The sequence below is a fragment of the Notamacropus eugenii genome, chromosome 5 (genome assembly GCF_028372415.1).
Source record: "Notamacropus eugenii isolate mMacEug1 chromosome 5, mMacEug1.pri_v2, whole genome shotgun sequence".
Taxonomy (NCBI): Eukaryota; Metazoa; Chordata; class Mammalia; order Diprotodontia; family Macropodidae; genus Notamacropus; species Notamacropus eugenii.
In genome coordinates this window covers 68,470,839-68,487,865 of record NC_092876.1, presented here as the reverse complement: position 1 = coordinate 68,487,865, position 17,027 = coordinate 68,470,839, and the positions used below count along the sequence as shown (strand labels likewise).

The following is a 17,027-nucleotide window of genomic DNA, read 5'->3' as shown; positions in this document are numbered from 1 at the left end:
TCCTAAGGGAGAAGAGTCTCCTCAGGATGGCAGAGCCAGGACTTGGATCCTTCTCTCCATGCGGCTTCCATGTCCCTCCCCCATGGTCCAACCCCCAAATCTTCTCCTCTAAAGTCAGCCTCCACTCACCTTCTTAAGCCACCAGGTATGTCTGGTTCCTGAAGTCACCTCTGCATTCGGGGGTCCGCGCGCCCCGTTCCCAGGTGGTCCCTCTTGTGTTCCTGGGTTGATTCCTCCTCCATCTGGCCCCTCCCCACCTTCACCTGCCCCCAATCCCCGCTATTGGCCCCGCCTTTGAGCTCTTGGCCACGCCCTATGTTCATGCCAGACCTCGCCCCACCTTCAGGGGTCTTTCTTCCCAATGCAGGTGGCGGGGTAGGGGGTGTCCTCCCTCTGCCCTCCACTCTCTCCCAGTAGTTAAACAACTCCCTCCACCTCACCAGCTTAGAACCTGACCCCGCCCACTCTCACTTGGCTCCGCCTCGGCACCCTGGCCCCGCCCCAGGTTGCCCAGGTACTCTGGGACTCGCCAGGTGCTGGCTTATTCCCCAGCTGCCCAGTGTTAGGCAGGGACGCTCCGCCAGCCCTCCCGTGCCCAGCGCCAGGAGCAGCCATCTCCCCCTGGGTCCATGGCCGTGCCGGGGCCCCGAGCCCTACGGGCTGCGCTCTGCAGCGGCTGCTGCTGCCTCCTGCTCTGTGCCCAGCTCGCAGCAGCCGGTGAGTGTTGGGAGACAGGTGGGGGCAGCCAGGTGTGGGCGGGCCCTCCTTCCCAGCCAGGTAGGCTCTCGCATCAATCAACCCTCGTCAGGTGCATGAAACTGCCCAGGCAACCGTCCTCTTGCCAGGTGGAGGTAGTCCGACCACTCAGAGACGTGATTGCTTCCGACTCTCCCTACCCACTCCCTCCCTAGCTACTCAGGCCCAGTGTGCAACTAGCCCCTATTTCCCTCATCCTCATAGACAAATTGCAAAGTCCTGGTTCCTGCCTTCCAGCTGGGGCCTGAACCTGTAGCTGCCCGAGGCCAACCTTGCCCTAAATCTAGAGAACCTGCCTGGTGTGGCCCCAGCTGTGACCTCCCAGCAATTCCACAGCTCTGACTGAAGGATGAGAGTCAGGAAGAACCAGCTGTTGGGTGTGGGGAGTGGAAAACAGCTGGCCCCTACTCCTTTTGGCAACAGATAGCAGACCTCAGATGTGCGTTTGGGATAGGGGGTGGGGAAAGAGGAGTGAATGTCTGCTAGGGCTGGGGAAGGCCCTCCCTGACTATCCAGCCTCAGTCCTTCTTCCCCTTCCCCAGGTAAAGGAGGCAGAGGCTTGGGCAGGGAGGGCCTGCTGGGCCTTAACATCTGGGGCCCTGCCGCTGTTGGGGAATGCAAACATCTGGAATCCTGCAGGCGCTGTGTGGAGGGGAAACCTGCTCGAAACCTCTCAGGCTGTGTGTGGGAACACTGTGGGGGTGAGGAGCCAGGTAAGGGCCTGGAAAAAGGGAAGAGAGCTGTGTGTGACTCCTGCACCTGTCACAGTGAAAATCTATAAGCATCCCCCACCCACCCCCATTCCCCTCCTACACAGTCCGCCACAGTTTCTCAGTTATTACTTTAAGAAGTCTTCTGTCATAAATAACTTAAGTGACATGTGATACAGTGGGTAATACCCTGGGTTGGGAACCTGGAGAAATGGGGATGATCCTGGCTCTGCCACTGTTGGATCTCATACAAGGCCTGTCCCTTCTCCGAGCCTCTATTTTCTCATCTATAAATGATGAGGTAGGTGGGCCTAATCAGGGGTCCTCAGCCTTCTTGGTGTGTGCCATAGACCACTTCCCAGAATGTGGTTTTTAAAAACATAAAACAAAATATGTAGGATTACAAAAGAAAATTATATTGAAATACAGTCATCAAAAGATTTTAAAAACCAAATCCACAAGGCCCAAGTAAAGAGGCCCTGAGGTAGATGGTCTCTCTAAACTCCCTCCTAGTGCTGATGTTCCACATTCCAAGATCTCATCTAGTTGATAGTCTGCGTTCTAAGATCACTCCTTACCCTTATCATTCCAGAAACTTAGAAATCTTCAATGTTCTCAAAACCTCCAAGAATCTCCTTTATCTCAGATTTGGGCCCTGGACCCCTTTGGACCCTGATGACTGAGAAAGTCCTTGGGGATTTGTATCTAGGCTGAGTCTTTAGAGGATTTCCTGTCCCAGCCTCTTCCCTCCTTCCTTCTCTCCTCCAGCACATGGGCACTGTGTAGCCCTGGAAGATGAGATCAAGGAAGGCTGCTCTATCTATAACCACACCAGTCTATGCCCAGGTAACTCTAAGCAGGAATGAGGGGGTCCAGTATCCAGGGGAAGGAGGTTAATGGACAAAAGCTGACTTTAGGTGGTGGCCGTGGAGGGGAAAGCTCCCTGTAGTTTGAGCTGTTAGTGGGGGAGATTCCAGAGGCTTTTCCCCTGGATTATAATAGATTGTGTTTCCCCAGCTGCTCCACAGCCACCTACCCAGGAACCAAAGGCATTCACATCAGGTATGGGGTGAACCTTGGGGGGGTGGGGGGCAAGTGGGTGGGAGGTGGGAGTTCCTGCTCTGGGGCAGCAAACTCTAAGGCCCCAGAGAATGACAAGGTGTCAAGGAGGCCAGAGCTATTGGAGGTCCAATTCTAGAGGCCTTGGGAAAGGGGGAGGTCCCTAACCCCAGCCTTCCTCCTATTTTAGGTGAGGAGTTATGTATGGGGGTTGGGGGGCAACGTGGGCATCTGAAAAAGTCACAAGGCAGAGCCTGCGGTAATGGGGTGGGAGTGGGGGAAGGGATCGGTAGGAGCTCTTGGTTAATTACAATGGGTAATGAAATCTCCCCAAGGGCTGAATTATTGATAGGCTGGCCAGCTCTCTGCTGCCAGCAGGCCCTACTCTCAGATCCTGGTTTCCTGCTGTTTTTTTTTTCCTTCTTTCCTCCTCTTCCCCTCTTCATGGCTTCTCCATGTCAACTCTTATTTCTCTTTGTGACTAGTCTCTCCTTTCCTACCCATCCCATCCCTGGGCTCAGGTAGGGACCTGTCCTGCCCTTTGTCCCAGGATGATCTTGCCCTGTTGAGACCTGCCGTTTCCCAAAGCCTCAGTCCAAGAGGTGAAATCTTATCCTAAGGGAGGTTCAAAGCCCATAAGTCCTCTGCTCCCAGAGTGCTTCCTGGAGAGTGACTTTCAGGAAGGAAGCCGTCCATAGGAGAGGGACTGGGACCCCTGCCCTAGGCCAGGTCTCACAATCCCTAAAGATGTCCACCTCTGTCAAAAGGAGCTTCTTCTGCCCATCTTGCAGGGGGTGATGGGAATGTGGATCGGTTCAGGAGAAATTGTTCCCTGAATTGAGATGGCTTGCATAGGATGAAGTCATATATAAACATGGGATTATCGATAATGTTATAAGGCTGCAGCAAGGCTTGGGTTCCTAGCTGAGCTGTTACAAGCTGTGAGCTGGAAAGGTCCTTAGGATAGGGAAGGCTTACAACAGGAGGGTCTTTCCATCTCCCTTATTTTACAAAAGAGGAAACTGAGACCCAGAGAGGTCTGATTTGCCCACTCAGATGGTGAGCTCTTGTGGCAGATGTTGGCCTTCCCTATGCTTTCAGTACCTCGTTCTTTCTGTAAAACTGCTAACAGCAATCCTGCCTCCCTCGAGGTGTTAGAAAAATCAAGTAAGAGAACAAGTGGGAAAATTAAAGTGGATTAAGGAGAGAAAACACTGGATGTCCTGGGTTCAAATCCCACTTCCCCTGTATTCTAGCTGTTTGAGCAAGTTTGACTCAATCTCAATGGGATTCAAATGAGGGAGCTCAACCCAAGGTACTCCAAGGGGAGGTCCTGGTCAGTTCTCTCTGTCCTCTTGTGCCATGCTCATGCCCTGCCCTGCTTGGCACAGGGCCCTGGGCATGATGTGAGGAAGAGGGAGGGAAGAGGCCAGGACATGCTGATCCCCTCCTCTGCCCTGTCCAGGCAGCCCTGACACTGTCCCGCCTCTGGACTCCCACACACCTGGCTTTGATGGGGCTAGCTTTGTTGGGGGTATAGTGCTGGTGCTGACTCTGCAGGCAGTAACCTTCTTCCTCATCCGTTTTATCCGGGTCAAGGACAGCACCTATCAGACACTGTAAGGCACTTGGGTCACTGGGGAGGGAGGTGGGGGGAGTCCCTGGGCCCCTTCTCCCCTCACCCCTCCCCAGCTTCTCTTTCCCCTTACCCTATATAGCTCCAGAAATCTGTCTGACCCCTTGGGCTTCTAGTCTGAAGTTGGGGAGGGATAGGTGTGAAGTTATTTTTTCCTTCTCAGCTGTGAAATCCTCTTTTCCCAAGGCAGGGAAGGGGGGAAAGCATGGTGATGGCCTGGGGAAAGCTTTGTTCCCACATCTCCCCGGTTTCCACATCTCTCCCCTTCTGGTTCCAAGGCTTGTGGGTAAGGGACCTCAGTGGGGAGGGGACTAACCCTGGACCTGTGTCCTTGTCTCCTTCACGCTGCCAGAGAGGAGAACCAGTAGGTCCTGGCCTAAAGGATGACCTGCCTGGACCCTCCTAGGGGATCTGCCCCTTCCCCTGCTTACTAGAGAGGGACCAATGTTTGCCGTTTGCTTTGTTTTAGGTGTTGAAGGGAAGGGAGGCCCCACCTCCCTGCCCTGAGCTCCTGTCCTGGGGAGGGAGGGGGACAGTCTTTCCCAACCAGTCCCTCCAAAAGCTGGGGAAAGGCTGGAGACAGGAGAGGCCAGCCTCCTCTCCTGGTAGCTCCCAACTGGTACTCCCCATTCTGGCCTCTAAGCCTCAGTGGGGAGGGAGGCAGGGAGGGATGGATGTCAGTGTGTGGTGCTGTGTGCTGTGGTATGAAGCCAGGTCTGAGGGGCTGCCTGGCATTGGAGGCATGGGGCAGGATCTGCTCCTGAAACCCTGTACCCAGAGTCTATATTAAAACCTGCCATCTTGCTCTCCTGGGCCACCATCTTTGTCAAGGAATCAGGGACTGCTGGTGTCCTAGGGTGGCTGTTGGCCTTCTGGGGTGAACTCTTGCCAGAATCTTCATCCCCACACCCACCTCCCAGCAGGCTCATGGTAGGGGTGTGTGTGTTCTACAGAGCCCAGGGGACCTGTCCCTCTCCTCTGTGTCCCCCCCTCCCCCCGGTACAATTGAATATTTTCTCTACCCCGTGATCTCCATCACAGGATCTGACCACCAGGACAAGATGGAGTGGGGAGGGGCAGAGGCAGTAGTACCAGGCTCTTCTGACCTCGTATACCCTCAGCCCTGCTTCCGCCTGGGAAAGGGGGGCTGTGCCCCAACCCTGAGGAAAAGGAAGGTCAAGCTTTGGAAGATGCCTTCTACCCACTCCTTCCAGTTCTGATGCCAGCTGAGGGAGCTCCCTCATACTCACTGATCCTACCCAAGGGCTGCTGTCCTCCAATAAAGGAACTCTTCACTCTGGGCTGTGATCACTCTTCCTGCATTCTGGAGAGGGCCATATGGTGATGTGGTGGGGTGGGTTGTCACTAACTCTAGATTCCTTCAAGGCAGAAAGAAGGGAAAAGCAACTGTTCACTCAAGGAAGAGGGCCCTGGACCTGTACCCCATGTAAGGTCTAGTGGATTGGGGCCAGGGGAGGGACTTAAGGGTGAGGAGAAATGGTAGGCTGAGGTATACTATGTGTATGTGAGAGCAGAACAGAGCAGAAGCCAAGACCAAAACTCAATCCTTCTAGGGCCAAGGCTCCATGATGGGTTCCCATCTCAATTATTGTCCTGATGCAGAGCCCTACCAGAGCCTTGACCTCTCTCTCCTAAACACTAGTCTCACTTTAAAAATAAATTTAAAAATCCTTTGTTATTTAAGGGACAGCTCTAAGGAAAGAGTCCATGGAGGTCTCTAGGCCATGTAAAAGCAAGATATCGATAAAGGTATATTTAAAATACCTTCATAACCTACATCTATGAAGTATTTTAAAGTTTCAAAGCACCTTCTGAACCTCTCAGTGACCTCAGAGAGTGCTACAGGTTAACATCCTCATGCTATTAGGGCTGGGGAAACTGAAGCTGGGACACATGAGACTTGTGCAAGTGTCTTAGGTGGAACTTGAACTCAGGTCCCCCTGATTCAAACTCAAGCATTCTGTCCATTATACCATGATGCTGCTTCACTGCCATTTGCCTGCTGAATGTACCATAAGGTGTCTCAAATTCAGTTTGGCCAAAACAACTCATTTATCTCCTCACAATTCTTCCTTCTCCAAATTCCCCTAATTCCCTTGGTACCAACAACCTCTGGTCACCTTGCCGTTTGCAGTCTGAGTCAGTTTGGGTTGTTTTCTCTCTTTCACTTCTTGAAGGATGAATAAAATTCAGATGAAACTAGTGGAGGGAGAAGGTCTTTTAACGGGAGGTAGAGTCCTGGAAGAGACACTGAAATGTGAGGTGACACCAAAGACCTCTTCTCCAAATCCTCACATGCTACCACTGGCCAGCTCTTATCAATTACTTCTATTGGTCAATTACCAATGTACCTCTAATGCATCTCCTACTACATTCTTAAAGCACTTCCAATACCATACAGTCTGTTACAATGGCCTCTACCTTCTAGTCTCTCCCCGCTGCAGTCCTTCCCCCCACCAACACACACACAGTTGCCAACGTGACATTCTTAAATCACAGATCTCACTGAGTCTCATTGGCACATATTTTCTCTAATAATGACCGACATTCCGTTTTTGTTATTTTTTTATTAGTTAATTTGTTTTTTGTTTACAACATTCACTTCCTAAGTTTTAAATTTTCTCCCTCTCTTTCCCCAAGACGACATGCAATCTAATATAGGCTCTCCACATACATTCCTATTAAACACATTTTCACTTTAGTCATGTTACATAGAAGAATTATAACGATGTGGAGAAACCATGAGAGAGAAAAACAAAAAAAGAAAATAATCTGCTTCACTCTGCATTCAGACTCCATAGTTCTTCCTCTGGGTGTGGATGGCATTTTCCATCATGAGTCCCTTGGAACTGTTTTAGGTAGGACTGAGATTCTTAACCAGCAATCCATGTGTGTATGTGAGAGTAGAACAGAGCAGAAGCCAAGACCAAAACTCAACCCTTCTAGGGCCAAGGCTCCATGATGGGTTCCCATCTCAATTATTGTCTTATGCAGAGCCCTACCAGAGCCCTGACCTCTCTCTCCTAAACACGTCTCACATCAAAAATAAATTTAAAAATCCTTTGTTATTTAAGGGACGGCTCTAAGGAAAAGGTCCAGGGAGGTCTCTAGAACATGTAAAAGCAAGATATCAATAAAGGTATTGTGACCTCGGAGAGGAAAACAATGACAGATTTTCACCAACCTGTGCATTTCCTCTAATTATTTAAAAACCTTCTTCGGAGGAGTCCGCAGGCTTCAGGGTGTGCTGGTAAATGTTAAACAACCAGCTCTTTGAAGAAAAAAATGTATACCAGAAGCGATTTTAATCTGAATTGTTAACATTTGCTCTACCACTTAAATCTAGTTTTGATAGTCTCACCAAAACAATTTGCAAGTTATAGTGTATTATATATACTGAAAATTTAACGATTGGTTCCGCTGTCTCCAACACACTCCCTGCTTACCATTCAGTCATGAAGTTAGTGATACAAAGAAAGGTGAAGAAAGGGTAAAAGTACAAACCTGGATCCAAATGTTGGATTCAGTCAAAGGGCCACACTTGAAGACCTAGAGGGCCACATGTGGCCTCAACGCCTGGACTAGATGATCTGTAAAGTTCTAACCAGCTCTAAATTTATGATCTTATGAGTTCATGTCAGGTGGCAGAAATGGGCCTGACTTAGAGGCCAAAGACCGGGGTCCGAGTTCCCAGCTCTGTCTTGTAGTGGCCATGTGATCTTGGGCAGTCACTGCTGCCTCTGAGAGATGAGAACAATAATTCTTGTGTGAATTTCCTGAGGACTGTACTTAGGGATCAAGTGAAATGTATGTAAAGGATTGTGCAAACCTCAAAATGCTAGAGGAACGTGAATTTCAGGGACTGCCTCTCCTGCCCCTCACCACTCCTCCTAGCACCTAGCATGTGGGTGGGCATCTCTTTCTCCTGTTTTTAGATTTCTAACCTGGAATTCTTTTATTTGTGGGAGTAGAGGGGTGGGGAGAAAAGGTGTGGGTGGCACATTGAACAGTCTGATTGTGGCAGAATTATACCCAAAAAGGAGCTGGCCCATCTCTTACCCCAGCCTGGAGGAATATTTCAGGAAATCAGACAATGGGAATGGGACCCTGGGGTGGGGAGGGATGAAGGAGAGGGATCCCTCCAGGAAGGGGGGCGGGAATGAAGGACTTGGAAGCATCCTGGGTTTTGTACTGTCTGGGAGACATGAGATGGGGGCAGCACTCCTTCTTGGGGAGAAAGCATGCCCCTTCAATGTCCATGAAAGGGGGCCTGGCCTTGATGGCCCCATGCTGCTTTTGCAACTCATCTGCCTTCCTTCTCTCACCCCCATTTCTCCTTGAAATTCTCTTCCCTAGCTTCTTTGATGTGCTCTGTGGATTCCCCTATTATGGTTCCACCCCCTCTCCCTAAGGTGGCCAGTCCTCAAAGGTCTGCCCTTGTTTCACTTCAATAAGCCCTAGAATGTAAGCTCCTTTGAGAATGAGGGTTCTTTCATTCTCTGAATTGGCATCTCTAACACAGTGCCCAGCACATAGTAGGCACTTAGTAAATGCTATGTGCTAGGCACGTTAGATTATAAGCTCCTTGAGGGCAGAGATTGTCTGTTGTCTCTTTTTGTATTTCCATTGCTTAGCACATTGAGGAGGATTTTAAATAATAGGGATAATAATAATAGCAGCAAACATTGCTATGGTGCCTACTATGTGCCAGGCACTGAGCTAAGTGCTTTACCATTATCTCATTTAATCCTTACAAAAATCCTGGGAGGTAGTGCTATTATTATCCCCATTTTTCAGATAAGGAAACTGAGGCAAATGGAGGTTAAGTGACTTACTCAGGGTCACACAGCTAATAAGGGTTTGAGGCCATAGTAGGGGCTTAATAAATGTTTACTGATCCACTGACTATGCTAGGAAATAAGGATGCAAAGGTAAAAAATGGAAACATGTGCGTGCACGCTCACACACACACACACTCTTTTAGGGCAGGCATTTCTACTTGAAATCATCCCATGCAAAAGGCAGGCAGGCAGTTAGTGCTGCCACAATAGCTTTGGGGAGGGGAGGACACCCACATCTCGCTCATCAGTTTCTAGAAGATCACGCAGCTGAGTTAGGGGAGTCAGGGGATTTTGTTTTCCCTATTGGGGCATCTTGCATTTAGGCACAGGAGAGCAGACACAGGAGAACAGGGGCTCCGTTACCCTTGCCCAGTTGCCTCAGGAACAGCTCCACCCTGCCAGACCTAGAGGCCTGAGGGCTACCCGAGTCTTACCTTACCTGTCCCAGGTCTTCGGTTGGCCAAACCGGATAAACGTATGAGAGAAGAGACTTTCCGGAGTCGAACAAGGGTTAGGCTTTATTCAGGGTCCTGGTTACATGTGCAGGGGGAGCTCTTCCTTAGGAGGAAGAGAGAAATCTCCCAAGGAGGCAAAGATCTTACAGTAAGAGATTGGAAGCAGAAGTGTAAGTGGGGAGAGAGGGGGAGGGGAGAGCGAAGAGAGGAAAAACGGAGCCTTCTGTCCTGTCAGGGCCCCTCCGAGCTAAGAGCGCCTTCAGGCTTTCCTGACCCTAATTAAGCTCTCCGGCCGTGTAGTTTGCACCTGAATACCGTGCCTGTTAGATAACAATAGGTGTGCCCAGATCCGGGACAGTCTTGAGGGCGGGGATGCTCCTCCCATCACGTTTCTCACGGGAAGAGGCGGAAATACACGAGATAGCTCGGTCTCACTCCTCGATTCCCTGGTGTTTCATGGGGGGCCTCATGAGAACTCTAAGATTTAGAAGTTCCCACCTTTACCCGCCCAAGACTGTCCACATGGAATTGAGCTTCCATCCCCAACACCACCCAGCTGGCCTACTGCTGCTGCTGCCTCTAACTCCATACACACCAAATCAAGCATCTGCCTTTCCTCCCAAACCCTGACTTCTGCGTCTCTCATGATGGATGATCATCCTGCCAGTAGAGCAGATTGGCAGAACCCTCAAGGGCTTCCTTCCTGACCTCATTGTCCATGATTCCCCTTTTCTATCCTCTGTATTCCAGCCAGCCTGAAGTGCCAGCTGTGCCATGATCTTGCCCTGCCCCTTTCCACTCTCTGCATTCCTCCCAGGGCCCTCCTTCATGCCTATTTGGACTGTATGGGCATGTTTAAGGTCAGCTGGGTGACTCAGTGGATGCAATCTGGCCCTGGAGTCAGGAAGACCTGAGTTCAAATCTGGCCTCAGACACTTACTAGCTGTGTGACTCTAAGCAAGTCATTAAGTGACTTGCTTAGAGTCACACAGTTAGAATTAACCTCCATTTGCCTCAGTTTCCTTATCTGAAAAATGGGGATAATAATAGCACTACCTCCTAGGGTTGTTGTGAGGATTAAATGAGATAATTGTAAAGCACTTAGTTCGGTGCCTGGCACATAGTAGGCACTATAGAAATGTTCGCTGCTATTATTATTATTTCCCTTGTCTATCCCTGTTATTTAAAATCTTTCTCTTCCTTCAAGGTTCAGCTGAGAAGCTCCTCCTCCCAGAAGCCCACCTGCTCTTCCTACCCTAACCCCTCAAACTGGAAGGGATCTCCTCTTCTTCAGATTTCTCATAGCACTTTGCATAGAACTCTCCTTGATCCCATCACATCCTCTTTGGAATCATAAGTATTTGTTTATTCATCAAAGAGTCACAGAATGTAATCCATTTTAAAGACAACAAAACTGAGTCTCAAGGGGGCTAGGTGACTTGCCTAAGGTCATACAGCTATTGGGATGAGGACCCAAGTGTTTTGAATCTGAGATTTGCTCTCTTTCCACCAATTTTTTCATGAAGATGGAGAATGTGGGTTCATTTTTTAGTCTTTCTACCCCCAGTTATAGGCACAGAACTTTGATATAGGTGATATTTCAATTCAACAACATTTATTAAGTGCTTATTGTGCGCTAGACTCTGGAAATGAGAAGGTAAAAAAAATGAACCTGCCCTCAAAAAGCTTATGTTTCTTTGGCAAGGGAGCTTCCAGTTCCAGATCAGTGAACTTATGAGCCCATGAGCGTGGACACAGAGAAGTAAATACAAAAATCATATAAAGAATTATTTTCTTCTTAAAATTTTCTTTTCTTTTTCATTAGTGAGCATTTCTTTCTCCCTCCCACCCCACCTTGAGGATTGAGAAAACAACAAAAAAGCCTTTGCAACAAATAAACGGAGCAAATTCCTATGTTGGCCATGTCCAAAAAGTACACAAAGTAATTTTAGGAAGAGAGTGTTTCTCTCTCTCTCTCACACACACACATGCACATGCACACGCACACACACACACACACACACACACACACACACACACACACACACACACACACACACACCTCTCTAGGGGGAACTGAAAAGGTCTTGTGTAATTGGCAGTACCTGAACTGAGCTTTGAAGGAAGGTGGAGATGCTAGGAGGCCCAGAGGAGGAAAGAGGGCATTCTAGGCATGGGGGAAAGTCTCTACAAAGGCAAAGAGGTGGCAGATGGAATTTTTAGACATCAAACAATTCCAATTATTTGTTGAAGCACACTAAATTTCTAATGATTTCTCCATCTTTACATTCAGTCAGTTGCTTGGTGCTGTGGAGTCTTCTGTTGTAATATCTCCTCCTCTCCATTCCCACCACCACTGCTGCTATAGATAATCAAACCCTGATCACCTCTTGCTTAGATTATTCCGATAGCCTCCTAATGGGCCTCCCTGCCTCCAGGCTCTCTTTTCTCCAATCTACCCTCCATATAGTAGCCAAAGTCACTTTCCATGATTTAACAAATATTCACCGAGTCCCAGGTAGGACTTTTGAAGTCCCTTCCAAGTTGAAATCCTATGATCTTATAGATAAGGCATCATTTTGGGATTGGAGGACCCCAACTGGCACAGACTCAGTCAACACATATGAGGTTGGTATACAGATAGCCGTAATACAAGGCAAAGCAAGATGGGATAAATGTCAGAAGAGAGATATAAGCAAAGTAATAGAAGAAAGGAGAAAGAAGAGATCACACCTGGGTGTAGGTGTTGCTGCTGCTAATGGTAATTAATATTAATAATAATATTCTAGTAGGCATTTTCATGGATCTTGGAGGTTTGTAAAATGCTTTACATACATTCTCTCACTGGAGCCACACAACCACCCTGAGGTAGGCACTAGAGATAGAGCTCCATTTTCCAGATGAGGAAATTGTGTCTCAGAAAAGTTAAGTGATTTGCTCACAGGCCCCCAGTAAGTGAACAGCAGAAATTCAAAAGCTGATATCTCTGGACTCAGGGAAGATTTCATAGAGGAGGTCACCCTTGAGTTAGCCTCTGAAGGATCGGGGTAAAGGGCAACGTGAGCAAAGATATGGCAACAGAAAAGCTTAGGGAAACTCAGCGAACAGTCATCTGGTTTGGCTGGGGCACAGAGTCCTGCTGGGCAGTGGCAGAAGATAAGGAAGGCTGGTAAGATAGGCTAGGGGCGGCCTGGGGAGGACCTTGGATGCTAGGATTAGGAGCTAAGATTTTGCTTTCTAGATGGAGGGAAAGAGCAAAATATATCTGAGGAGACATGGCTAGAGCTCTGTGCTAGGAGTATAACCCAGGCAGCCAATGTGAAATAGACTGGAGGCAGGGAGGCCAGTTAGAAGGCTACCTAAATAATTCAGGTCAGAGGTGAGATGTGTCTGAGCCAGGGTGGGTCATGGAAGCAGGGAGGAGGGGACAAAATAGAGAAATTACAAAGGAAGTAACCCAGAGGGCAAACTGAACGTAGAGGGTGAGGAAGATGGGAGAGCTAAAGACTGGAGCCTAAAATGTGGAGTCTGCCTTAGTCATTGGAAGGATAATTAACCCTTCAATAGAAATTAGATTCACATAGACCCTGGTTCAAGTTCAGCCCTTGAGTTCAAGTCAACAGGCATGTATTAAGTACCTACCATGTGCCAAGCATTATGCTAAGCACTGGAAATACAAAAGAAGGTAAAAGATAGTCCTTTACTCTATGTATATGTACTATACACTATGTACAAACGAGATATTCAGGATAAATTGGAAATAATCAACAAAGGAAAGGCAATTGAATTTTTTTTCTCAATTACATGTAAAAACAATTTTTGACATTTGTTTTGAAAAATCTTGAGTTCCAAATTCTCTCCCTCCCCTTCCCCTTCCTTGAGAAGACAATTTGCTATAGATTTATACATGTACAGTCATGCAAATTTCCATATTAGCAATGTTGCAAAAAGAAAAAACTGATCAACCCTCCCCCCCCCAAGAAAAATAATGAAAGTTTTAAAAAGTATGCATTCAGACTCCATCAGTTCTTTCTCTAGAGGTGGATAACATTTTTCATTATAAGTCCTTTGGAATTTCCTAGACCATGTATTACTGAGAATAGCTCTTTCATTCACAGCTGATCGTCGTACAGTATTGCTGTTACTATGTAAAAAGTTCACTTCACTTTGTATCAGTTCAAACAAGTCTTCCCAGATTTTTCTGAAAACATCCTGCTTCGCATTTCTTACATACAGCACAATAGTATTCCATCACAGTCACATACCATTCCCCAATTGATAGGCATCCCCTCAACTTCCAATTCTTTGTGGACAAAAAGCTGCTCTAAGTATTTTTGTACAAATAGGTCCTTTTCAGAAAGACAATAGAATTAAGGGGTATTGGGAAACGTTTCTTGTAGAAGGTAGGATTTTATCTGGGACCTGAAGAAAACCATGGAAGACAGGAGATGGAAGTAAGGAAGGAGAGGATGGTAGCCATGGGGGACAGCCAGTGAAAAGAACTCTGAGTCAAGACAAGGAGTGTTTTGTGTGAGGCACAGCCAAGAGATGGATAATAATAGCTGGTACTTTAAGGTTCAAGGTTTGCAAAGTGCTTTTCACATATTATTTTACTTAATCCTCATAATAACATTGTAAGGTAGATGTCATTATTATCCATTTTTACAGATGAAAACCTGAGGTTAAGTAATTTGGGTCACACAGCTAAGTGTCTGAGAGGAGCTATGAATGCAGGTATTCATGCCTCCAAATCCAACTTTCTACCCACTGCGCCACCTAGCTGCCACTCTGAGGGTCAACTTCCACTCAGAACCATAGTTCATGATTTCCTGTTCTAACTTAATTTTACCAGCCAGGCAGAAGACACACTGGTTTATCTTTTAAAATTTTTTTTTACAATTGATACACTCATTTAAATAATTATAATAGCTAACATTAATATAGCGCTTTAAGATTTACAAAGTGCTTTCCATATGTTCTCATTTGATTCTCCTTATCACCATGTTGGGAGATAAGTGCTATTATTATCATCCCCATTTTACAGATGAAGAAACTGAGGACAACAACGTTAAGTGATTTACCTGTAGGTCACCCAGAACATGTGTAAGGCAGAATTCCAACTTAGTCCTTCCTTGACTCCACATCTACCACTTTATCCAACCAGTAATACACAGGTTACTTTAAAAATAATTAGAGGATACACATGCTAGTAGCCCATGTCAACAGGGCACATACAGAGGGACATGTGTAGTCAGAGTGCAGTGTACTCAGGGCAGCTCACACTTTTGATGCTGCAGGGCCAACTACATCAGTAAAATGTTATCTTGCTGTTCTCTCCTGGCCATCGAATCCTTTGTCAATCAACTACTCTCTGATGAAATAGGCTAATCTTCTGGGCTACCATCTGTCATGAATGGGCTGATAAACCTTCTTAAAACTCTTTTAGTACATAGTCAAGGTCTATGGGCATTCTCCTCAGGCAGGCAGGCAGACAACCATCACATCAGGGAATGACTAGACAAGTTGTGGTCCACACACATAATGGCCAGCTTCTGTGCTGTAAGAAATCAAGCATAAGCAGAGGGCTATAAAACTGTTCATACCCTTTGATCCACCAATATCCTCACTAGATCTGTATCCCAAAAAGATCATAAAAATAGGAAAAGAACCACATGTACAAAAATATTTATAGCAGCTCTTTTTGTGGTGGCCAAGAATTGGAAATTGAGGGAATGCCCATCCATTGGGGGATGGCTGAACAAGTTGTAGTATATGTAGTATATGAATGCAATGGAATACTATTGTTCCATAAGAAACGATGAGCAGGTAAATTTCAGGAAAGCCTGGAAAGACTTAGATGAACTGATGCTGAGTGAAGGGAGCAGAACCAGGAGAACACTGTATACAGTAGCAGCCACATTGTGTGATGACTGACTTTCATTGACTTAGCTCTTCGCAGCAATGCAAGAACCTAAAACAACTCCAAAAGACTCCAAAAGAAAATGCTATCTACATCTAGAGAAAGAACTTTGGAGTCTGAATGCAGATAGAAGCAGAGTAGTGAAAACTACATATTTTGTTTCTTCTTTCTCGTGGTTCCTCCCATTAATCCTGATTCTTCTTTACAACATGACTTATGTGAAAATATGTTTAATATGAATGTATGTGTAGAGCCTATATCAGATTGCATGCCATCCTGGGGAGGGAAATTTAAAACTCAAGATCTTATAGAAATGAATGTTGAAAACTAAAAATAAATAAATAGATCTTTTTAAAAGGGAAAAAAGGCTCATGGAAATGAATGTTGAAAACTATAAATAAATTAATTAATAAAAAAATTAAGTTAAATAAAAGGACTCATGATAAAAAATGCTATCCACATCCAGAGAAAAAACTATGAAGTCAGAATGTAGATCAAAGCATACCATTTTAATTTTTTTGTTGTGTCCTTTCTTTCTCTTGGTTTTTCCTTTTTGTTCTGATTCTTCTTTCACAACGTGAAATATGTGGAAATATGTTTGATATGATTGTATACATATAACCTATATCAGATTGCTTGCTATCTTGAGGAGAGGGAAAGGGAGGGAGGGAGGAAAAAGTTTGGAACTCAAAATCTTATAAAAGTGAATGTTGAAAACTTAAAAAAAGAAAAGAAATGAAGCATTTGAGGAATACAGAGAAACCTCAGAAGGCTTAGATGAACTGATGCAAAGTAAAGTAAGCAAAACCAGGAAACAATATGCACAATGATTACAAAAATGTAAATGAAAGAATGACAAACTCAAAACTGAAGGCTGGGCAAATCTAATGATCAAGCTAGGCTCCAAAGAGGAGGTGTGAGAAGGTGCCAATCCTTCCCCTTCAGCCACAGTCCTTTGTAGCCCCTTGGCTGGCCATTTCACCCAGGATAGCCTAGAAACCATGACACTGAGGGATTTCCTCCCTGAAGTTTTGCTTCCCTGGTTGGTGACCCCTCTGCTAGAGCTTCATCTCCAGAAAGTTCTAGGACATCCTTTCTTTCCCAATGCATCCTTCTCATCATTCCTTCCTCTCTGGACACCTCTTCTCCTTCCTTGTACTCTCTCCACCCCCTCTACTTCTGGAACTAGGAACCATGACCACATCAGCCTGGCTATTGTTCCTCAATGTGGCGTATAAGTCTATGCTACCATCACCATCATAGGTAACTTTCTGGCTGACGGGCCCCTTCTTTCCTGGCCACTCTTTCCTGGGTGTATTGTTGCCCTCACTGGAATGAAATCTCCTATAAAGCAGGGACATAAATTTGCCCTTCAGATTTATATTCCCAGGACTGAGCATGGTGCTTGGCGCTTAGTAAGTATTTAATAAATGCTTGTTAAGTGTTGACTAATAAATGCTTTTCCCACTCCATTCATTTTTTCTTTCATTCACTTCACCCTCTGCTTTACAGAGGTAAGAAACTATGAGTGTGGAACAATGCTTAAAATGTCATACTTTTTCAATGTGGTAAATAGTTTTGCTGAACCTTTTTTTGAAATAAACAATCATCTTCTGAAGAGGGGAGGAG

At 46.3% G+C, this 17,027-nt stretch overlaps 1 protein-coding gene across 3 annotated transcripts; it reads left to right on the top strand.

The window, feature by feature from the left end:
* The first annotated feature begins 503 nt into the window (after positions 1-503).
* Positions 504-5,461, top strand: CD164L2 (CD164 molecule like 2). 3 transcript variants are annotated; one of them, XM_072609517.1, is made up of 6 exons: positions 509-717; positions 1,299-1,469; positions 2,235-2,312; positions 2,484-2,528; positions 3,991-4,144; positions 5,203-5,461. In XM_072609517.1, the coding sequence occupies exons 1-6, from the start codon at positions 630-632 to the stop codon at positions 5,207-5,209; spliced, it is 543 nt and encodes a 180-aa protein (XP_072465618.1). In that variant the 5' UTR covers positions 509-629; the 3' UTR covers positions 5,210-5,461. The 3 variants fall into 3 exon arrangements, with proteins under 3 accessions (XP_072465617.1, XP_072465618.1, XP_072465619.1); XM_072609516.1 differs by lacking the exon at positions 3,991-4,144 and having other exon boundaries at positions 504-717; XM_072609518.1 differs by lacking the exon at positions 5,203-5,461 and having other exon boundaries at positions 535-717; positions 3,991-4,148.
* Positions 5,462-17,027: the final 11,566 nt, after the last annotated feature.